Raw genomic sequence first — 23,954 nt, forward strand, 5'->3', positions numbered from 1 at the left:
CAGACCCGAAGTTCCTTAAATCGCGCAGAATACCAAGAGGTAAACCTGCTAGGAGTTTAAGAGACATTTTATTTGTAAATTGTTCGGGAGTAATTGAAAAGCTTTAAAATCAGTTTATTCTATTTTCACACTTGTTTCTAAAAATGCATAACAGCTGGTTTGACATGAAGGGACCAGGAGCTTGACAGCAAGGGAGAACGAACGGTACAAGAGAATTGATGTGTGTCGAGCTAGTAACCAGCTTGGTGATGCTTTGTACCTTGTACTTACCAGTCCAGGGCCAGGAGGGACAAACTGCCAGGGAGCCAGTGTGGAGCACAAGGTGTGTGAGAACTTGCCCTGTACCAAGGGACTGCCCAGTTTCAGAGACCAACAGTGCCAGTCCCAAGATAGACAAGGTCATCAGAAGAAGAAACACTGGACTGCTGTCCTCAATGACGGTGAGCACATGTTAAGCTGTTGGTTTGTTGAGTAAGGGCCATTACAAGACTGAAAGATTATTGACAACGTGCAGACTAAAGGCTGTTCTGTTTTCCTTTTCAGTTACTTCTCTCTGTAAACTGGTAAAACAAAGACTTGCCTTAAATTACAAGTTAGCCGCTCCTCGTTATTTCACAGACAATGAAGTACTCTTGGGCTACAGTCACTGTTGATTTGTAGGCACATGCAGCGGCTGATGTGTACACAGCCAGGACCGACACACAGTGATGAGGCAAATGACCAGCTATTGTCTATTGGTGTTGTTTGAGGGATAAACGTTGATCAGGATATTGGGGAAAACTCCCCTCTCCCTTTTTGAATCGTGCCATGGGATCTTTTACGTCTACTTGAACAGGCAGACTAGTTCTCCTATTAATATCTTATCCAAAAACTGGCACTTCTGACAATGCAGCACCCACGCTGTACTGCACTGAAGTGCCAGCCTAGATGGAATGCTGAAGTCCTGGAGCGCCCCTGAACCCACAACCTTAGGGTCTGAGAAAAGAGTGCCAACTGATCCAAACCGGCACTAGTTATCCGGTTGCTAATTGTATAATATATGTACTGTTATATATTAAAACTGGTGCACGGCCGCAACATGGCAACGGTATAGCACCTGTAGGTGGTGCTGTGAGCAGAACATAACAACAACAACTTGTATTTATATAGCACCTTTAACATAGTAAAACATCCCAAGGCGCTGCACAGGAGTGTTATAAGACAAAACTTTGACACCGAGCCACATAAGGATAAATTAGGGCAGGTATGGTCAAAGAATTAGGTTTTAAGGAGCGTCTTAAACGAGGAGAGAGGTAGCGAGGCAGACAGGTTTAGGCAGGGAATTCCAGAGCTTAGGGCCCAGGCAACAGAAGGCACGGCCACCAATGGTGGAGCGATTAGAATCAGGGATGCTCAAGAGGACAGAATTAGAGGAGCGCAGAAATTTCAGGGGGTTGTGGGGTTGGAGGAGATTACAGAGATAGGGAGGGGCGAGGCCATGGAGGGATTTGAAAACAAGGATGAGAATTTTGAAATCGAGGTGTTGCTTAACCGGGAGCCAGTGTAGGTCAGCGAGCACAGGGGGTGATGAGCGAACGGGACTTGGTGCGAGTTAGGACACGGGCAGCCGAGTTTTGGATGACCTCAAGTTTACATAAGGTGGAACGTGTGAGGCCGGCCAGGAGTGCGCTGGAATAGTCAAGTCTAGAGATAACAAAGGCATGGATGAGCAGCAGATGAGCTGAGGCAGGGGCGAAGACGGGCAGAACGATATGTGACACAGCACATCGAGCAGTAATAATGAACACACCTTTAGAACTAGGCTTGCAGCCCACATCCCCGCCCACTGATGCTAACATCGCTCACAGGAGGTGTTTGCTCGTGGGGCCCTGTGTAAAGGTTCAAGTTAGGGCCCCTACATTTTATTAGACAATGATATTGAATATTACCAACTTAATCTGGTGTCAAATCCGCACACACACAATCATGAGAAGGCACGTTTGCAGTAGGTAATATAAAAATAATTGATAAAATGGTAAGTGATTGAAAGCACAAGAAAAAATGTCATCAAGCAATGGTAAAGGTCTTTAAAGTTTATTTCAGTGTATGAGCCAAATGATAACTCAGAAACTAGCTTTTCATGCTTTCACTGCAGGGAGAGCTTGTACGATCTTTGTATAGATGAGTGGTATTTACATCTTCTCCTTCTCCCACCTCAGCCATGATAGCGGGAGGGTGCGGAGGTGAGTGAGCAGGCGAGTGCTGAGGTCAAAGCCTGCTACAGGCTTCGGCATGTGCTCTGGATTACAACTCATAACTGACTCACACTCACTCTCCCTGCTACCTCATTGACACACACTCGCATTCACTGACTCACACTCATTCACTGATTCACTCACTCTCACACTCACTAACACTTTTATTCACTTAAACTCTCTCATCACTCAGTCACTCTCACATTCACGCAGTCTCACTCGGTAACTCACCCTCTCATTTACCCTTTTACTCTCATATACACTTACTCTCTCACTCAGCCTCACTCTCTCAATCTCTCAGTCCCTCAGTCAGTCAGTCACTCACTCACACGTTCTCAGTCATTCGCGCTCTCACTCTCACTGATTCACTCACTCTCTCAATCCCTCAGTCAGTCAGTCACTCACTCACACGTTCTCACTCATTTGCGCTCTCACTCTCACTGATTCACTCACTCTCTCCCTCTCTCACTCAGTAACTCAATCCCTTTACCTGAGGGGAGAGGGAACACTACCCTGGTCCCAGGGCAATTTTAACTCTACCTGATTGGTGGGAAAGGAGCACGGGAGCAGTGAAAATGGAGCAGGTCCATTTCTGGCTCCGTTCCTGCCAATCCGCCATTTTAACGCCGTTGGTTTAGACGGTAGATGAGGCTCCCACCAGCGAGTCCCGAATAACTCTCCTCCAGGCCCCACACACCCGGGCAGCACCCCACCTCTCCCACATTTACCTTGCTGCTGGTAGCCTTCTCTCTGTGCCAGCGGGCGGCAGTCTGCCAAATCATCACCCCCCCCCAAATCGGCCAGCTGCCACTTTCTGCCGAAACGAGCAAACAGCCATGCTAATGAGGCCCGGCGGTTAAAATCTGCCGCGCTTACAATGAAGACTCTCGCACGGGATTGGCCCCTACTCCCAGCGGGAGTTAAATTTGGCCCTCGGGTCTCGGGCCTGTCTGTAGTGGCGCTGATTCTCAGTGCGTTCACCAGCCGCTCTCCTGTCACATGGCAACAGTGGTGGTTGGGGCACGGTGCATGTGCAGTGTGTGGCCAGGGTTATAAAGCAGCGGTGATATTGCCAGCACTAAAGAAATAGCTGCAAATTCTGTCTGAGCAGTGAGCAAGAGGAAACAGTGAAGAATGAGCTGCCCGGGAGGTTTTGTCCTGTTTGTTTAATTTCCTCTCCAAGTTTCACATCGATCCAAACTAACTGGTTTCAACACTCCATTTTTTAAAAAGTTCTAAAACACACGTGTGCAAACACAACGGATCTGTGACGCGCAACTCGCGATGAAAATTCCATGGTTTTTTTTCCTGACACTATTTGTCAACTGAAATATTAAAAGTCATACATCAGAGAAAGAGCTTGTTATTTGTAAACTTTTTTGCGAGCTGGGAAGAAAGTCTGGAGTGTTTCTCACTCAGTTGGAAAAGAGTGCGAGAGCTGCCAATGTGGAAGCACAGGGCCGTGAGCCAGGACCCGAGCAGTCTGTACAGGCCCTGCAAAATGGCTTCAGGGTGATCGCTCGCTTGCCAAGTAGTTCTTTCCTAATAACTCGACTAAATTAAGTTTCACTTGACACGGGGCTGAAGGGGGAGCTGGTGGGGGGATGCGGGGGGGAGCTGGTGGGGGGACGCGCGGGGGGAGCTGGCGGGGGGGACGCGCGGGGGGAGCTGGCGGGGGGGACGCGGAGGGGGCTGGTGGGGTGGATGCGGGGGGAGCTGGTGAGGGGTGAGCTGGTGGGGTGGATGCGGGGGGAGCTGGCGGGGGGGGACGCGGAGGGAGCTGGTGGGGTGGATGCGGGGGGAGCTGGTGAGCTGGCGGGGGGGACGCGGGGTGAGCTGGTGGGGTGGATGCGGGGGGAGCTGGCGGGGGGGACGCGGGGTGAGCTGGTGAGGGGTGAGCTGGTGGGGTGGATGCGGGGGGAGCTGGCGGGGGGGACGCGGGGTGAGCTGGTGAGGGGTGAGCTGGTGGGGTGGATGCGGGGTGAGCTGGTGAGGGGTGAGCTGGTGGGGTGGATGCGGAGGGAGCTGGTGGGGTGGATGTGGGGGGAGCTGGTGGGGGGGATGCGGGGGGGGGAGCTGGTGGGGGGGACGCGGGGGGAGCTGGTGGGGGGGACGCGGGGGGTGGGGGGCTGCGGGTATAATTTTCACTTTCACCACTTGGTGAAAACCGGACGTTTCTAGAACGAGCGACCGATCTGCAGTTTACCGCCCAGGTGCGAAGGTAAAAATTACCCGCTTAAAATTAACCACTTAAACATGAACCAATGGAAATTGAATCGTGAAACAAAATAACCAGCACGGACCTGTTGGGCTGGATGGCCTGTTTCTGTGCTGTAAATTCTATGTAATTCTACGTAAAATACAGCATCTGACCAGGGACTAAACTTTAGGACTGGAAAATGTGTGAGTAGATACAATCTGATAGCAAGACTCTAGTCGGCAAGGTTACAGAGAAATATTAGGGACATTTGAATGCAGTTGGACGCTAGTCTGGCCCTGCCAGGGGCAGAACTCCCATTGGCTGAATGGCCTTCTCTCATCATTGACTGCTCTTATGAAGAATTAGCAATGAAAATGAATACTGGGGTATGTTGCAAACTGGCCAGTTGCTTGGTTTTAAAGCTCGTCAAAACTGGAAAGTTGGCAGGTGGAGTTTCCAGCCTTGACTCTGCACAATAACATGTTTAAAAAGCTAGAGTAGAGCCAAATCGAGAGAGATTTGGACTTGGCCCTTATTCAGTCAAAGCAGAGAAATCAGGTATGCTAGCATTTTGAATTTGACTCTCCTCTCAGTGCTATTGAAATTGGCCTGCCTTAACATAACTGGCGCTGGCCTGGGTTCCGCACAGGCCAACCGCACCCTTACTACAACTCATTTTCTGTTTTCCTCAGTCATCTGGTCAATTTACATTGGAATGCACTGAAGTGGGAGAGGCCATTGTGGTGAAACTAGGCAGTCCCAAAGTTCAAGACATACTGTACCCTGTCTCTCACACCCCTCAATCCCTTTCTCCACAGGAATGCAGGGCTGTTCAGGAAAGAGAGAGACCATTATGCTCCATTTGGCTGGTCTGAAATTTAGCAAATGGTTTTCTGGCCTGATTTATCAGGAGAGTATAACATTTGGCCCTATTTTGCTATGTGTGGAGAAATGATGAATCACAACTCACAATTTACATCCAGCATTGCAAAAGATTTATTTTGCAGTGAATAACATATGACAGTGAACTAATTAACTGAGCCTTGTTTCATTGCGAATGACGTGGAAAGACTAATTAACGATCTCCATGCTGGACTTGCCATAGTGCTTCTTACCATGGGGGTCCTACACTCTGGGACTCTCTTACCTCAGGGCACTGCTCCATGCCAAATCAAACATTTGTATTCCTTTTGAGCACCACCCTCCGAGAGAACCCACGGACTGTCGAACCTATCACCCAGGTGAAACTGGTAAACAAACTGCAGAAAATCCACAGGGCCAGTGTTCATCACCTTTGCCCCCAGAGAACACCCAATTCCCAGGCGCAAAAATCAGTAAAAAGGGACGGAGACCCACTCCAGATTCCTTTGCTGACAGTTAATCTCCCCACTTACAGGTGAGAAATATTTAAGATACTGTAATTACTGAGCTTACTGAAGACACCCCTCAGCTATAGCATCACAAGTACAGTATTACCCAGCAATTTAATGCAGTGGGCCAGAGTTAACTATAGAGAGGGTCCCAACCACAGCACACATACAGGCAGCAAGTACAATGCTAAAAGGATAACTTCTAAGCTCCGATTTTGCAATACCCCAAAAATTGATGTTGTATGTGCCCATGTTGTTGGCACGTCTGCATAAGTCGTTTGGCGGGACGGACTGCAGTGACCTTTGATAATATAAAGCTCACCCCCCCTATTTAGAATAGGCTACAGACACAGGAAAAGCTTGGCCTATAGCACGATCGGCTGGGGAATGTTAAATATGGTATTGCAACAGCTCTTAAAGGGCTGCCGCTCCCCATCCAAGAAGAAGGTGTGGTGTTGGTAGAAACGTTCACTGATCTGTTCACTGTGGCGCAGCAGAGAATTGTGGACAACAGGATTGCTTTGATGCTGAAGTATTGGCGGTCTCGCTGAAGGAGATGCAGCACAGGAAGGCGCCCCTGTTTGACGCTCAAAGGCACACTCCAGTAAAAGCACACGTGCCAGCTGCGTTACAGGAGGTTGCCCAGCTCCCTCACACCTGGCTACACACAACAAGAAGTGTGCTGGTATCAGGAGGGAGGTGAGTGTGCTTCTAGCATTTAGGAACAGGAGGAGGCCCATTCTGCCCCCTTGAGCCTGTTACACAGGAACAGGAGGAGGTCATTCAGCCCCTCCAGCCTGTCACACAGGAAGAGGAGGAGGCCGTTCAGCCCCTCCAGCCTGTCACACAGGAACAGGAGGAGGTCACTCAGCCCCTCCAGCCTGTCACACAGGGACAGGAGGAGGCCGTTCAGCCCCTCGAACCTGTCACACGAGAACAGGAGGAGGCCGTTCAGCGCCCCCCCCCCCACCCCCCGAGCCTGTTTCGTGATTCAATAAGATCATGGCTGATCTGTATCTCAATTGCATTTACCCACCTTTGCTCCATATCCCTCGATACCCTTACCCAACAAAACTATTGATCTCAGTCTTGACCCTCAGCATCAACAGTATTTTGGAGATAGAGTTCCAGGTTCCCAGTACTCTTTGGGTGAAAAAGCGCTTTCTGATTTCACTCCTAAATTGCCCACATTTCTTCTGGGGCCTATTCTGCATGGCACAAACCTACGTCAGGAACTGTTCCATCCTCCAGGAGGTCACATTTCACAGTCACGTCCCTTTTTGCACACTAAACTGCTTTTCTTGGAAGTGGAGGTGGCAGCTGAGAAACAGCAAGCAGATGCTGAGGTGTCCAGGTCAAGGGTATCTTCTGAGGTTGGGGAGTCTGCAGCCATGGATGCAGAGAGTGGGCCTGGTCTCCTCAGAGCCATTCACCCAATGTTTCCTCTCCATCCAATAACATGGGCACGGTGGACTGCCCGCCACAGAAGACATCTTGGCTACTTCCTGCACAATGGCTACAGATGTGCATTATGGTTCCATGGTCAGAGGCCACCTGAACCTTAATTGGTTGCAAACCTGTTCTATTCATGTAGGTAGTAGAGTTGGTGTGAAGAGCCCTGATGCCCACATGGGTTCCATGCGCAAATCTTTGCACCCAAAGGAACTCTGCCACATGGTGAAAGCTGCCCACCCTGTCCAGCTGATGCCCCTCTTTCCACAAGAAAAGTGGCGAAGGTATTGGCCTTTGAACACACAGCGGTTGTCGCTTCCCTGATACATGTGGGCACTGCAGACTGCCTGGTGTAGTGGCTGATTCGGTGGGTTCCCTGGAAGAGTGGAGCAGCCTAAAAGCTTCCTGCTGTTGTAACCATCACTCCTGTTGGAAGAGGTGCCAGCGATCCAGGTGTTGTGTACAGACCATTGTGCGTCAGATGGCACAGCCCTGTGGCAACTTGTTTTGTGAAGTGGAGAGGCGGATGTGGCCAAGGCCAGTTTATCACAGACATCATCCTAATGCCTCTTAAGGAGAAACAGTTGGCTTAATGAAGATTTTTTCTGTATGATTTAACGTGTATTTTCACGTTCCCTTGGCAGCCTCTTCTACCATGCATTCATTGGTTTTGCTAGGTAGGCCTCCATTTTTACATTTTTGAGTTTCCCTCTCCAACACTTCTTCATTATTGCTGACTTTGGTGTTGTCCCTCACTAGCCAACAGCTGTACCGTGCCCTTCAATTCTGGCATCTCCAATCCCTCTACAGTCCCCCTTCCAATAATCACAGAATCACAGAATCTACAGTGCAGATAGAGGCCATTTCGGCCCATCGAGCCTGCACCGACACATATCCCACCCTATCCCCGTAACCCCACGTATTTAATCCCCTAACACTAAGGGTCAATTTATCATAGCCAATCAACCTAACCCGCACATCTTTGGACTGTGGGAGGAAACCGGAGCACCCGGAGGAAACCCACGCAGACACAGGGAGAATGTGCAAACTCCACACAGACAGTCGCCCGAGGCCAGATTTGAACCCGGGTCCCTGGCGCTGTGAGGCAACAGTGCTAACCACTATGCCAGAAATACATGTGGCCTCTTCAAACACGTTGAGGAGTCTGTATGTCAATGGCCCTACCCCAATACAGATCGTTCCCTCCTGGTGAATGGTGTCTAATCCTGCAGTTAGAAAAAGAGGCATGAGACAGGGCAGAGAGAAAGCAGTGGCACTGTCAGGGGGCTGTATACTTTGTGTATCAATCCAACGTTGGGTGCTCCTGACCAGAACTACGGTGAATAAATTGGCTGGATTGGGAGGTGTCTTACTCTGCATATACTATAGCAAATGTAGTGTGGGTGAGGTCTTTCAGCAACTCTGCTCTTCCCATTCAATGAATACCTTCAGTAACTCAGCAGTATAATGGTTAATGTCATGATCCCACTCTCCATGCAGTAGCAGCAAGAGCTAAGAAGCTGTTCAAGGCTGACTTGAAGTCACATTTGTGACAGTCGAAGACAGAACTAATAATCCCTGCTCTAGTCTTGATTCACTTAATCTTGTCAGTCACCCTCCTTACATTGCTGAGCAATCTGGACACCTTATTCGCCAATTCAGTCAACTCTTGTCATGCCTGGTGAACTTGGCACTTCTGGAGTAGAGTGGGATGTCCCTCCTTTTTGTTCGGTGTAGCTTTCAAGCGATATGGATCAAAGATGGTCAAATGGAGTTAAAGTACAGATCAGCCATGACCTGATTGAATGTCAAATCAGGCTTGAGGGGCTGAATGGCCTACTGTTGTTCCTATCTTCCTTCCACATATATTTCCCTTCGATCTCACACTTCTTGGAGCAGTGTCTCCAGAGCCTGATCATCAAACCGGCTCTTCCTCTCTGTTCACCATGTTAACTTTCCAAATTACAATGTACGGACACGTTCTGTTCTTACATGAACTTTTAAACTGCATTAACTTCCTTTTGAGGTCTATAAAACAATGCTTAAAGCTCGATTGGCGCACAGTCGTGGAAGAAACGCAGGGCAACTGCAATTTAGTCAGAGTATCCAACAGTGCTGACAAATTAAATCATAAGCACAGTTAATTCCAATGTAGGACACAAGACAGTCATTTCCAGGCTGTGATGTACTGCAAAGAACCCAATAGGCTGGCACCAAGGATGAGTCGTCTATTGAAGCAACTGCTCAGAGCTGAATAGTGTCAGTTGTAATTTTGGATTGATACCCGGCAACTTTGCTTGACTACTTTTGGGAGTTAGGGAGCTATTTAACAGCTTTGTATTATTTGAGGTGTTTGATGCACAGTTCATTGCCTGCGTCAGGATGTTCAGTAGCATGAATACCACCCATGGCAGTGTGACTTGTAAATGGTCTGTGGATTGAACAGACTTCATGGGTTAGTTGCTCATTTGTCATTCTATGTTTTATAGAATCAGTCGTAGGTGTCAGTCGTGGCTCAGTGGGTAAGCACTCTCACCTTTGAGTCTGAAGGTTGTGGATTCAAGCCCCACTACAGAAACTTGAGCACAAAATTAAGGCTGACACTCCAGTGCAGTGCTGAGGGAGTGCTGCACTGTCAGAGGCGCCGTCTTTCAGATGAGACGTTAAAGATTCCATGACACGATTCGAAGAGGAGCAGGGGAGTTCTCCCCAGTGTCCTGGCCAATATTTATCCCTCAAACACCATCACTAAAACAGGTGAACCAGTCATTATCTCATTGCTGTTTGTGGGAGCTTGCTGTGCGCAAATTGGCTGCCATGTTTCCTTCATTACAACAGTGACTACACCCCAAAAAGTACTTCATTGGCTGTAAAACGCTTTGGGACGTCCTGAGATCATGAAAGGTGCTACAGAAATGCAGGTCTTCCTTTTGTTATGTTCTTATCTGTTTTTTGTCAAGTGTTTGTAAGTTGGCCTTACAAGGAAGGCTTGTTCAGGGTAGACTGGTGTGAAGCTGTGTATGACAGGAGCATGTATTGGGAACTCTATGGAAAACTGCAGGATCTGTTGGTCTCCGCAATTGATATGTGCTCTAATCAAGAGAAGCTTTGCACTAAGAGTGCAATTTCATAAAATCCAACCTTACATTTACTCAAGTAGATCATCAGAAATGGTGTAATCATTCCAAAGTGCCTTATAAGGAATGAACATTATATTTAGGTTTATACAGCTTGAAGTCGTGTTACTGAAAGGCATATTTTGTGTATTTTCATATTAACACATGCTACCTAATAAAGTCATCATGTATTCAGAGTACATTTATAAAATAGCATTATCATACTGCTAAAGTGACTTGTCTCAGTGGGTAGCACTCTTGTCAAGTTAGTGGTTCAAGGCCTACTTGAGTTGGAGCACATAACCTAAGTTGACACTTCAGTGTAGTAGTCATAGAGTCATTAGAGTTATACAGCACAGAAAGAGGCCCTTCGGCCCATCCTGTCTGTGCCGGCCATCAAGCCCTGCCTAATCTAATCCCATTTTCCAGCACTTGGTCCGTAGCCTTGTATGCTATGGCGTTTCAAGTGTTCATCTAAATGCTTCTTGAATGTTGTGAGGGTTCCTGCCTCTACCACCCTTTCAGGCAGTGAGTTTCAGATTCCAACCACCTTCTGGGTGAAAAAGTTTTTCCTCAAATCCCCTCTAAACCTCCTGCCCCTTACCTTGACACTATGCCCCCTGGTTATTGACCCCTCTACGAAGGGGAAAAGTTCCTTTCTATCTACCCTATCTATGCCCCTCATAATTTTGTACACCTCAATCAGGTCCCCCCTCAGCCTTCTCTGCTCTAAGGAAAACAACCCCAGCCTGTCCAGTCTCTCTTCATAGCTGAAGCGCTCCAGCCCAGGTAACATCCTGGTGAATCTCCTCTGCACCCTCTCCAATGCAATCACATCCCTCCTATAGTGTGGCGACCAGAACTGCACACAGTATTCCAGCTGTGGCCTAACTAGCGTTTTGTACAGCTCCATCATAACCTCCCTGCTCTTATATTCTATGCCTCAGCTAATGAAGGCAAGTATCCCATATGCCTTTTTAACCACCTCAGTACTGAGGGAATGCTGCTCTGTGATGAGATGTTAAACTGAGATTTTGTCTGCCTGATCAGGTGGATGTAAAAGAAGTGTGGGGAATTCTACAAATGTTCCGTTCAACCAATACCAACAATTTGTTATTTTGGGACTTTTTTTGTAGTGCTGCGTTTGCCTATATAACAAGTGACTGCACTTCAAAAAGGCATTAATCACCTGTGAAGCACTTTGGGGTGTCCTGAGGATGTGAACGCACTGTATAAATACAAGTTCTTTCTTTATTTAAAATAGTCTAAGGAATTCTCCTCTGGTAACCATCAGAAAAATGTTACTATAATAATTAAGTTAATGGTTAATCTGCAATTGCATTGAACTCGGGAACTCAAGGCCAAGTGTAATTTTGAGGTGAAGCGGGTTAAAAGGTGGGAATAATTGGAAAATGGCGGCAGATGTAACTCAGTCCCCATTTTGCAACAACATCCACTCGCATTTATATAGTGTTTTTAACGTAGTAAAACGTCCCACAGTGCTTCACAGGAGCGTTATCAGATAAAATTTAACATTGAGCCACATAAAGAGATATTCAGATAGGTGACCAAAAGCTTAGTCAAAGAGGTAGGTTTTAAGGAGCGACTTAAAGGAGGAGAGAGGTAGCGAGGCGGAGAGGTTTAGGGAGGGAATTCCAGAGCTTAGGGACTTGGCAACAGAAGGCACGGCCACCAATGGTGGAGCGATGAAAATCAGGGTTGTGCAAGAGGCCAGAAATGGAGGGGCGCAGATATCTCGGCAGGTTGTAGGGCGGGAAGAGGCTACAGAGATAGGGAGGGCCGAGGCCATGGAGGAATTTGAACACAAGGATGAGAATTTTGAAATCGAGGCGTTACTGGACCGGGAGCCAAAGTAGGTCAGCAACAGCACCGTCTGTCCTTAGTTTTAAATAATACAGGAAACTTTGGCTCGAGCCACCGGCAAAAATCAGGAGCCGTTTCGTTAGGTTTTTTTTCTTTTCGTTGCTTTTTTTTCACCAGTCAGGCTCTGCAAGGTCTCGCTGAAGCTGTTGCTAAGCTACAGAGATGCTTGCAAGGTACGGCCGACTGTTTAGAAGCTGTTGCTAAGCAACAGGGTTTGTTGCCAGATACGGAGCTCAAAATCTCCGTATGTTTCAACATTAGCGCTGGTTTGTCCGGCAGTTTTGATGGGACGGCAACAGCTCGGTCCCGTCGGTGCCGGATAGCACAAAGTTTCCTGTACTTTGATTTGGTATTAAAATGAACTGGAGAAACAGGGCAAATTAGAAGCAGAGAAGTTGAGTTGGTTAGTGTGCAGGAGTTACTGTGCAGTAGAGGTTGAGTTGGTTAGTGTGCAGGAGTTACTGTGCAGTAGAGGTTGAGTTGGTTAGTGTGCAGGAGTTACTGTGCAGTAGAGGTTGAGTTGGTTAGTGTGCAGGAGTTACTGTGCAGTAGAGGTTGAGTTGGTTAGTGTGCAGGAGTTACTGTGCAGCAGAGGTTGAGTTGGTTAGTGTGCAGGAGTTACTGTGCAGTAGAGGTTGAGTTGGTTAGTGTGCAGGAGTTACTGTGCAGTAGAGGTTGAGTTGGTTAGTGTGCAGGTGTTACTGTGCAGTAGAGGTTGAGTTGGTTAGTGTGCAGGAGTTACTGTGCAGTAGAGGTTGAGGAGCTGAGAGACGTGACACTGGCACCACTGCTGGCGGAGGGGTGTAATTACATTATGACAAATTTCCAGTGGGAATTTCCATTGGGAAAAGTTGACAAAAATGTGAGCAGAAGTAAAATTTTGCAGACAGGAATGGGAGATGTTCTGCACTGGCAGCAGCCCACAAACAGCAATGAGATGAATGAGCAGTTCATCTGTTTCTTTAGTAGTGAGGTTTGAGAGAGGAATGTTGATCAGGACTCCAGGAGAACTTCCTGCTCTTAGTGTCTTTAACGTGCACCTGAACCACTGATCTCGGTTGAACAGGGCCAATTTTACATATTAATTTTTGGGGTAGTGAACCTCACCCACCAGCAGGGTGCATCAGGAATTCAAGCAGCACCCAAATTCCAGATGTGCGCTCTTTGTGGGCCAGACCTCTCTCCGGGAGCAGGATTAGCCCAAACACCTGACCCAAGAGACAGCACCTCTGACAACGCAGCATCGACTAGATTGTGAACTCAAACACTGACATGGACTTTAACCCCCAATCTTCTGGTCCATGAAGCAGCGTGCAATTGTTATGTCAGCTACAGAATCGTTTAAGGATCTGTTGAATTTATATATTAGATACTAGTTTTATTTAAATTCAATCACCTATTTACCTTTACTTTATAAGTGTAGAAAATGTGAGATTAATATTTTCCTCTAGAGTTTCATGGCGTTAGTAACCTGACTTGTGATCAGACTTTGCTGATTAGAACTGCCTTTTCCCATTTCAGACAAGCCTTGCGCTTTGTATTGCTCCCCTTTTGGAAAAGAGTCCCCTGTCCTGATAGCCGAGAGAGTTCTCGATGGTACTCCTTGTGGGCCCTACGAGACGGACCTTTGTGTCAATGGCAAGTGCAAGGTGAGTCCCAACTGGTAACACTCCCTTTAAAGAAGGTTCACTGTCTTGTTCTTCCTTAAAAGGGAAATCAATGTAAAAATTACTAATTCATTAATGGGGTGATGATAGATTACAGGTTAACACGTTCATGTCAAGTCTGCTACTTTATTACAGGTTTCAGGATCATTTTAATGTCTCAATGAAAAGACTCAACAAAGGAACGTCAAAAAAACACATCAATAGGTTAATATCAACAGAAAGGCCGTTTCTATCATTCATAAAGTTGAATGTTGTCATGGAGACCATTTCAGTTGTGTTCCACCTCTCTGTTCAGTGACATTTTCCGGGAATGTGTTTTCTGGTGTCACATGATGTGTTTCAGTTCCATTTGAGATTACATTCTGAACACAAACGAGTCACTGTATTTATGAACGACTTTATCAAGTTAAGAAAACAAATCAGGGTAAATTTTCTGATTGCCCGCTGGGAGAGGATTGCAGAACATCGTGTGTAGAGTCCATGATCATTGATTACTACCCGTGGGCCGTGTACACTCCCATCGGGTGAGGCTCCGCACCAGGGCATTCACTCCATATAAAGTTTGGATCCAATCTTTTTTCAGGCCAACCAGTTAAAGAGTGAAGATAGGCTTGTAATCCCAGTGGCAAATGATGCATTGACTTTTTCAGAACTGGGGTGGTGTCAGTTGATGACAGAGTCACAATGAGGGGACAGGGGGATAAGAATATAGCAACAGGAGGAGACCATTCAGCCGCTCGAGCCTTCTCCACCATTTAATTAGATCGTGACTGATCTGTATCTTAACTCTATTTACCTGCCATGATTGTGTCCCTTAATACCCTTGCCTAACAAAAATCTATCTCAGTTTTGAAATTTTCAATTGTCTCCCAGCATCCACGGCCTTTTGGGGGAGAGAGTTCCAGATTTCCACCACCCTCTGTTTGAAGAGGTGCTTCCCGATTCCTGACATCACCCCTGAACGGCCTGGCTCTAATTTTAAGGTTCTGCCCTCTTGTCCTGGACTCCCCCCACCAGAGGAAATAGTTTCTCTCTATCGACCCCATCAACTCCTTGAATCATCTTAAACACCTCGATCAGATCACCCCTTAATCTTCTATATTCACAGGAATACAAGCCCAGTCTGTGCAACCTGTCCTCATCATTTAACCCTTTTAGCCCCAGTATCAGTCTGGGAAGATGAACCAGGGTTTCCTGCTCTCTGAAGTAAATGGAAATAAATATTGGGAGCGATTTATAATGGGTGGCTGCATCTAAAATGCCCAAAGTGAAAATTACAGCTGCAGTGTGTATTCATTGTATTCATTGTGACCGTGTACCGTGGCTATGTATGGTAACTGTGTACAGTAACTGCGTACGGTGAGTGTGCACGGTGAGTGTGTATGGTTAGTGTGCACATTGAGTGTGCACATTGGCTGTGCACAGTGCATACGGTGAGTGTGTACAGTGAGTGAGCACGGTGATTGTGTACGGTGAGTGTGTACGGTGGCTGTGCATGGTGAGTGTGCACGGTGAGTGTGCACAGTGAGTGTGCACGGTGATTGAGTACGGTGAGTGTGTACAATGGCTGTGCACTGTGAATGTGTACAGTGAGTGTGCATGGTGAGTGTGCACAGTGAGTGTGGCACAGTGAGTGTGCACGGTGGCTGTGCACAGTGAGTGTGCATGATGAGTGTGCATGGTGGCTGTGTACGGTGTATGGTGAGTGTGCATGGTGAGTGTGCATGGTGGCTGTGTACGGTGAGCATGCACAGTGAGTGTGCACAGTGAGTGGGCACGGTAACTGCGTACGGTGATTGTGTACGGTGAGTGTGCACAGTGAGTGTGCACGATGAGTGTTCATGGTGGCTGTGTACAGTGAGTGCGCACGGTGGCTGTGTACGGTGATTGTGTACGGTGGCTGTGCACCATGAGTGTGCACGGTGAGTGTGCATGGTAACTGCGTACGGTGATTGTGTACAGTGAGTGTGCACGCTGAGTGTGCACAGTGAGTGTGCACGGTGGCTGTGCATGCTGAGTGTGCACAGTGAGTGTGCATGTTGGCTGTGCACCGTGAGTGTGTACGGTGAGTGTGTACAGTGAGTGTGCACGGTGGCTGTGCACCGTGAGTGTGTACGGTGAGTGTGCACAGTGAGTGTGCATGATGGCTGTGCACTGTGAGTGTGTACAGTGAGTGTGCATGGTGGCTGTGCACCGTGAGTGTGCACAGTGAGTATGCACGGTGAGTGGGCACGGTGGCTGTGCACCGTGAGTGTGTACGGTGAGTGGGCACGGTGGCTGTGCATGGTGAGTGGGCACGGTGGCTGTGTGGAATGGGCAGTGTCACAGAGAGAGGCCACAGGATGGCCGTTGGAAGGAATGTCAGACTGGTGCAGCAGAGGCCACTGTTGTTGGGCAGAGTGAGGGGGCTTCACTCATCACCTGGGCACGCTTGGTGCTGACACTGGGCTAGCTCTCAAATCCAGCACTTCGATCGAGCACAAAAATGAAATAAATTCAAGTTTTTGTTGAAAACAGCTGTCAAAACACATCCCACTGAGCTGTTCTGGCTGGGTGTGCCCAATTGTGTGTGAAAGGGAAAGGGGTCTGTTCTGTACTCAGGGTACAAATCTCGCTGACTGACCACTGTGCTTAATCTCACTTGCTGGGAGCAGACTAGGATATTGGTTGTAAAGAGCATGTGTTGGGGGGGGGTGGTGGGGGAGGCTGAGTATTTTATGATTTAAACACAGCATGTTAAAATACAATTTTAGATCCAATTGGCAATAAAATGTCTGTTTAAAGGTCATTATCCTATTTTATGTTAAGCTTGATCTTCAGTGTTGTAAAAGATATCACAAACAAGACTTTTTAAGCCAGTACTCCCCTTTATACAGAGACGGGGCTTAAAAATAGTGTCATCCTTTTATTAAATTAAAATCTACACTGTAATGAAGGATGCTGAGGAAATGCAGTTTAATACATAGCCCTGCTCAGTGGGATTTGAACCAGGGACTAATGGATGATAATGGGTTTGGCTCGAAACAGCAGGGATTGATGTACTTTCTGAAACCAACTGAACAGATTTAGTCTGCTTGGAACGATCTAGGAAACGTTTATAACACTTTCAAATAACTTTGTGTGGGGTTAATCTTTTTTTAAATTGAGTTTTTGGTTGGGACAAATGTTTAATGACTGGAAGTCAAAGATAACTTGTGAGAGGGAAATTGTCCATCTGTTTAGTGAATGCGAGGCCTTTACCATCGGTGCACGATGTCATTTGTACCCGATGGCTGTGAATTATTATTATGTATTCTTATCTCTGCAGCTTGATTATTTTCCGATGACGTGCGTGAATCTAATTGGGGTTTTCTTGAAATGAAATCAGCCCAAGCAGGTTTCCACTTGTTCTTCAAAAAGTCAGACAGGCGTTTCAGTCCATTGTGACGTTTCTGTAAAACTGGCAGGGTGGCCCGATACATTTTGAGTAACAACAGTTAACGCTTTGTTAAAAGAAACAAAATTCCGTATGAATCTCTTCTCCACCTGCTAACATTCTGTCGAGCGAAATAGCAGCACGGCTCGGACAGTAACAGGGGTCTCAGTGCCCTGTCGTGCCGTCATAATCTGCTCATAATGAAGCCCAAGGTAGCCGGAAACGACACCCAGGAGGCTGCCTGTAATTAAATCTCGGCGAGTTTCATTCTGGAACCAATAACGGAGACACCTGTTTGTTATTCACAGAAGATTGGCTGTGACGGAATCATCGGCTCAGCAGCGAAAGAGGATCGCTGTGGGGTGTGTAGCGGCGATGACAAGTCCTGCAAGATCATCAAAGGAGACTTCAATCAAAGCCGAGGAATGGGTGAGGACAAACGACAGAGGCCGCTGTCGCTGAGCCTTTGATCTTCTTCCTGAAAATATGGTTTAAGGCGTTTATAGAACCTGCGCACTGCAGTGAGGTGACATCGCTTTAGACAACAGTAAATATTCAGCATTCAGTTAGGCTGTTGGGAAACTTCCCTTGGCAAATCACAAAGCTAATCATTGGGTTTTGTTTCAGCAAAATCAAACTCAGTGTTTTCCTACAGTCCGAAATTACCATCGACCGAATTAAACTGTGACCATCATATTAGATTTCTAAAGTCGCGGCCAGTTGTCCTATACGAAACTCTGCGAAGAGCTGAGCTCCCGGGCACCGCGGAGAGGCGAGGGGAGCGGAGAGCACTGTGCCGGAGCTGTGCTCTCACTGATTGTCCTGGGATTTCCAGCACTTTTCAGAATGGGCAGACTGACAGGACCCTGAGGTGGGAGGGTGCCTTCCTGGCTCTTCAGCCTCAGTTCCTTCCCCCTGTGTATGTCCGGGGGGGTGTGAGGGAGGGGAGGGGGGGCGGATCAGACACACGGGGGGCTCCACAGCGCTGCCCGTGGGTCTTGTGCGGGGGCTCCACAACACTGCCCGTGGGTCTTGTGCGGGGGCTCCACAACACTGCCCGTGGGTCTTGTGCGGGGGCTCCACAGCGCTGCCCGTGGGTCTTGTGCGGGGGGAGGGGGGGGGCTCCACAACACTGCCCGTGGGTCTTGTGCGGGGGCTCCACAACACTGCCCGTGGGTCTTGTGCGGGGGCTCCACAACACTGCCCGTGGGTCTTGTGCGGGGGCTCCACAACACTGCCCGTGGGTCTTGTGCGGGGGCTCCACAACACTGCCCGTGGGTCTTGTGCGGGGGCTCCACAACACTGCCCGTGGGTCTTGTGCGGGGGCTCCACAGCGCTGCCCGTGGGTCTTGTGCGGGGGCTCCACAGCGCTGCCCGTGGGTCTTGTGCGGGGGGAGGGGGGGGGCTCCACAACACTGCCCGTGGGTCTTGTGCGGGGGCTCCACAACACTGCCCGTGGGTCTTGTGCGGGGGCTCCACAACACTGCCCGTGGGTCTTGTGCGGGGGCTCCACAACACTGCCCGTGGGTCTTGTGCGGGGGCTCCACAACACTGCCCGTGGGTCTTGTGCGGGGGCTCCACAACACTGCCCGTGGGTCTTGTGCGGGGGCTCCACAGCGCTGCCCGTGGGTCTTGTGCGGGGTGGGGGGGGGCTCCACAACACTGCCCGTGGGTCTTGTGCGGGGGCTCCACAGCGCTGCCCGTGGGTCTTGTGCGGGGTGGGGGGGGGGCTCCACAACACTGCCCGTGGGTCTTGTGCGGGGGCTCCACAACACTGCCCGTGGGTCTTGTGCGGGGGCTCCACAACGCTGCCCGTGGGTCTTGTGCGGGGGGGGGGGGCTCCACAACACTGCCCGTGGGTCTTGTGTGGGGGCTCCACAACACTGCCCGTGGGTCTTGTGCGGGGGGGGGGGGGGGCTCCACAACACTGCCCGTGGGCCTTGTGCGGGGGCTCCACAACACTGCCCGTGGGTCTTGTGCGGGGGCTCCACAACACTGCCCGTGGGTCTTGTGCGGGGGCTCCACAGCGCTGCCCGTGGGTCTTGTGCGGGGGGAGGGGGGGGGCTCCACAACACTGCCCGTGGGTCTTGTGCGGGGGCTCCACAACACTGCCCGTGGGTCTTGTGCGGGGGCTCCACAACACTGCCCGTGGGTCTTGTGCGGGGGCTCCACAACACTGCCCGTGGGTCTTGTGCGGGGGCTCCACAACACTGCCCGTGGGTCTTGTGCGGGGGCTCCACAACACTGCCCGTGGGTCTTGTGCGGGGGCTCCACAGCGCTGCCCGTGGGTCTTGTGCGGGGTGGGGGGGGGCTCCACAACACTGCCCGTGGGTCTTGTGCGGGGGCTCCACAGCGCTGCCCGTGGGTCTTGTGCGGGGTGGGGGGGGGGCTCCACAACACTGCCCGTGGGTCTTGTGCGGGGGCTCCACAACACTGCCCGTGGGTCTTGTGCGGGGGCTCCACAACGCTGCCCGTGGGTCTTGTGCGGGGGGGGGGGGCTCCACAACACTGCCCGTGGGTCTTGTGTGGGGGCTCCACAACACTGCCCGTGGGTCTTGTGCGGGGGGGGGGGGGGGGCTCCACAACACTGCCCGTGGGCCTTGTGCGGGGGCTCCACAACACTGCCCGTGGGTCTTGTGTGGGGGCTCCACAACACTGCCCGTGGGCCTTGTGCGGGGGCTCCACAACACTGCCCGTGGGCCTTGTGCGGGGGCTCCACAACACTGCCCGTGGGCCTTGTGCGGGGGCTCCACAATGCTGCCCGTGGGTCTCGTGCGGGGGCTCCACAACGCTGCCCGTGGGTCTCGTGCGGGGGCTCCACAACACTGCCCGTGGGCCTTGTGCGGGGGCTCCACAACACTGCCCGTGGGCCTTGTGCGGGGGCTCCACAACACTGCCCGTGGGTCTTGTGTGGGGGCTCCACAACACTGCCCGTGGGCCTTGTGCGGGGGCTCCACAACACTGCCCGTGGGCCTTGTGCGGGGGCTCCACAACACTGCCCGTGGGCCTTGTGCGGGGGCTCCACAATGCTGCCCGTGGGTCTCGTGCGGGGGCTCCACAACGCTGCCCGTGGGTCTCGTGCGGGGGCTCCACAACACTGCCCGTGGGCCTTGTGCGGGGGCTCCACAACACTGCCCGTGGGCCTTGTGCGGGGGCTCCACAATGCTGCCCGTGGGTCTCGTGCGGGGGCTCCACAACACTGCCCGTGGGCCTTGTGCGGGGGCTCCACAATGCTGCCCGTGGGTCTCGTGCGGGGGCTCCACAACGCTGCCCGTGGGTCTTGTGCGGAACTCAGATCAGAGGGTCTGAGGGGCACCCAGGAGTGACCCAAAGAGCAGCACCACAGCAAGTAAGTCTGTTTCTCCCCTCCCCAAACAGGCTCCTCTGACCTGGGGCCTTCTGGCAACTGACTTCCAACAGCCTGGAATGCCCAAAACCAACAGCAGCATGAGGCAGGCCTGTGCCAGGGGAACACCTGGGCCATACTGCACCCCTCCAGTGCCCAACTGCCCAACAGAGGGAGAAGGGCCCTTAGGTTATACACACTGTATTTAGAATCTTACAACACAGAAGGAGGCCATTCGGCCCATCGTGCCTGTGCCGGCTCTTTGAAAGAGCTCTCCAATTAGTCCCAGTCCCTCGCTCTAACCCCATAGCCCAGCAAATGTTTTCCTTTTCAAGTATTTATCTAATTCCCCTTTTGAAAGTTACTATTGAATCTGCTTCCACCGCCCTTTCAGGCAGCGCATTCCAGATCACAACAACTCGCTGCGTAAAAAAAAATCTCTTCATCTCCCCCTCTGGTTCTTTTGCCAATTCCCTTAAATCCGTGTCCCCTGGTTACCGACCCTCCTGCCACTGGAAACAGTTTCCCCCGATCTACTCTATTTGATTAACATAATACTATTTTCTTTTGGAACATCACACAGCTAAGATTTGAACTGAAAAACGTGGGTTACCTGGCTGTTAAAAATCATTTCTCCCCATTTACAATGGATAGAATGTGACGAGAATTGTTGAGAAGCATCTGATGGAAACTATCTAGACATGGTGAAGAATCTTGGAGGGGCAGTGGTGCAGCCTTGGAGTTTCACAAAATGGAGTGCGTAGGTGATGGAAAATCCTATCTGAAAATAATTTCATTTCTTTTTTTTGGTACGGTGCCCTGGTGGTTCTGGCACGGGACGAGCAACCCGAAGGTTCAGAGCTCAAATCCCATCACAGCCAGTTGTGAAATTCAGTTCAATAAATCTGGTCATTTGTGGGTTGGCCCCAGATAAAATGAGCATTTAACTTGCCGGATTGTTGTAAAAACCCAACTGGGGGGCACGGTGGCATAGTGGTTAGCACTGTTGCCTCACAGCGCCAGGGACCCGGGTTCAAATCTGGCCTCGGGCGACTGTCTGTGTGGAGTTTGCACATTCTCCCCGTGTTTGCGTGGGTTTCCTCCGGGTGCTCCGGTTTCCTCCCACAGTCCAAAGATGTGCAGGTTAGGTTGATTTGGCTATGATAAATTGACCCTTAGTGTTAGGGGATTAAATACATGGGGTTATGGGGATAGGGTGGGATATGTGTCGGTGCAGGCTCGATGGGCCGAAATGGCCTCTATCTGCACTGTAGATTCTGTGATTCTGTGGTTCGCTACTGTCTTTCAGGGGGGGGGAACTTGACACCCCTACCCCATCCGGCCTACACATGACTCCAGTCCCACACCATGTGGTCGGCACTTAATGCCCTCTGAAGCTGACCTTGCAGGCCCCTCAGTTGTAAATAAATTGCTGAGAAGGCCTCACCATCACCTTCTCAGGGCAACTAGGGATGGGCAATAAATGCCGGCCTTGCCAGCAACGCCCGCCTCCCGAGAACCAATCAAAAATTGGGCCCAAAATTCTTAGCTGGTGTGTCTTCCGCAGGGCATAATTGGTGGAATTGATGGAGTAGCCTGGAAACTCCACCGACACACCCCAAATCAGACTTCTGGCGTGGTGGGGGCAGATGGAGGACTCATCCACTTCCCCACCCCCCGACCAGAATTTGGGCAGCTTGTTAGACAGGGCCCAGCGAATCTGGGTTCCGCCCCAAATTGCACTCCCACTTTACATCCTCGTTCCCCACGAAAATTCGGGTACTTGAAGTGTTTCTGATCTACATGGTTTATGTCATGCCTTCCAAAGCATAGGCCATTCATTCCCCAGTGTTACTGCTGTAGGGTGCATGGATGTGGAAGTATACCTTCTGATCTGTTCAGAACAGACGAGAATTTGAAATCAGTTTTAGAAATCTGGAAATAAAGAGCTGGGATCAGTAAAAGTGACCATGAAGCTGTCGGATTGTCGGAAAAACCCAACTGCTTCACTAATGTCCTTTAGGGAAGGAGGTCTGTCGTCCTTACCTGATCTGGCCTGTATGTGACTCCAGTCCCACACCAATGGAGTTGACTCTTAACTGTCCACTGAAGTGGCCGAGCGAGCCAATCAGTTGTATCAAATCTCTTCAGGGCAACTAGGGATGAGCAATAAATGTCGACCTTCCCAGCAATGTCCCCATCCTGAGAATTAATTTTTAAAAAGTCCTGCTCCGTGATTCCGATTTGCAAATTCTTCACTTCAAGACAACGGGGTTGAATTTCCGTGGGGGTTTTCCCGCTTATCAGCCGTTTTTCTCGGGTTTCCAGGGACCTTTTGCCGAACTTACGGTGAAAAAGCAGGAAAATCCTCACGGAAACTCATCCCCTATATAACATGAAAACTGAGACAATGGGCTGGATTTTCCAAGCCCCGAGGAGGCGGGACAGCGCGTAAAATCGGAGAAAGTGGGGGCGGGTGGCAAACCCTCCCCCATCCCGCCTCCGTGCCCTTCCACCAGGAGGCGGGAGGATGTGCAACTTCAGGTCCCGTCTCCTGGAGGCGGGAAAGGCTTTTAATCCTTTTAACTGCCAGTTAACAGGTAGTTAACGGGCAGAAAAAGGGATTGGTGCCATTGAATGCTTCCCAACCTCGGAGAACCCCGCCGGGTTGGAGGAGACGTGGAGGAGGTCTGCAGCGGTCGGAGGCACCTGGAAGTAAGGTGTAGAGGTGAGTGATGGGTGCAAGTGTGGAGTGGTAAGTATGCAAGGTGAGAGATAAGTTTAAAAAAGTGTTCACTTACCTTTTTTTACTTCTATAGCCTTTAGCCGTGCTGGATCGGGAGAGCGGACATCCACCTTGTCAATTTCAGGTAATGGCCGATGGACCCTCCGATCCATCAGACATCTGAAATTTACTTTTTTACAATGTTTTTTCAGTCCTCACCACAGAAACAAATCAAACTCAAGAGAATGTCAGTGTTGACAGCTTCACAGAGCTGTCAAACGCTGTCATTTCTTCTTTCAAGAAGTCTTGACAGATAGCACGTCTGATGTTGACGTGATCTGTCAGTGACTCCTTCCCTAATTGGCCTGCTGAGCCCGCAGGGCGGGCTTAACAAGCTCAATCAGAGGAAAATCCCTCTGAATGGTCAGGCGAGGATGGAGGCGGGACATTGACACGACGAGCAGCAGTCCCGCCTCCAAGTCACCTCCATTGACAAAATCCAGCCCAATTACTCTGTTCGTAATTTAAGATACATCATGCTGCAG

General features: G+C 50.0%; 1 protein-coding gene across 1 annotated transcript in view; it reads left to right on the forward strand.

Moving 5' to 3' along the window:
* adamts17 (ADAM metallopeptidase with thrombospondin type 1 motif, 17) overlaps nucleotides 1-23,954 on the forward strand; it is an 821,255-nt gene that overhangs the window by 536,866 nt on the left and 260,435 nt on the right. The window contains exons 12-14 of the mRNA XM_085968920.1: nucleotides 274-440; nucleotides 13,778-13,905; nucleotides 17,647-17,767. Of these exons, the coding sequence (XP_085825046.1) occupies nucleotides 274-440; nucleotides 13,778-13,905; nucleotides 17,647-17,767 (416 nt within the window). The remainder of the gene's footprint in view (nucleotides 1-273; nucleotides 441-13,777; nucleotides 13,906-17,646; nucleotides 17,768-23,954) is intronic.

This window comes from Somniosus microcephalus, chromosome 27 (assembly GCF_052327205.1).
Source record: "Somniosus microcephalus isolate GS21.2 chromosome 27, FLI_Smic_1.0, whole genome shotgun sequence".
NCBI lineage: Eukaryota > Metazoa > Chordata > Chondrichthyes > Squaliformes > Somniosidae > Somniosus > Somniosus microcephalus.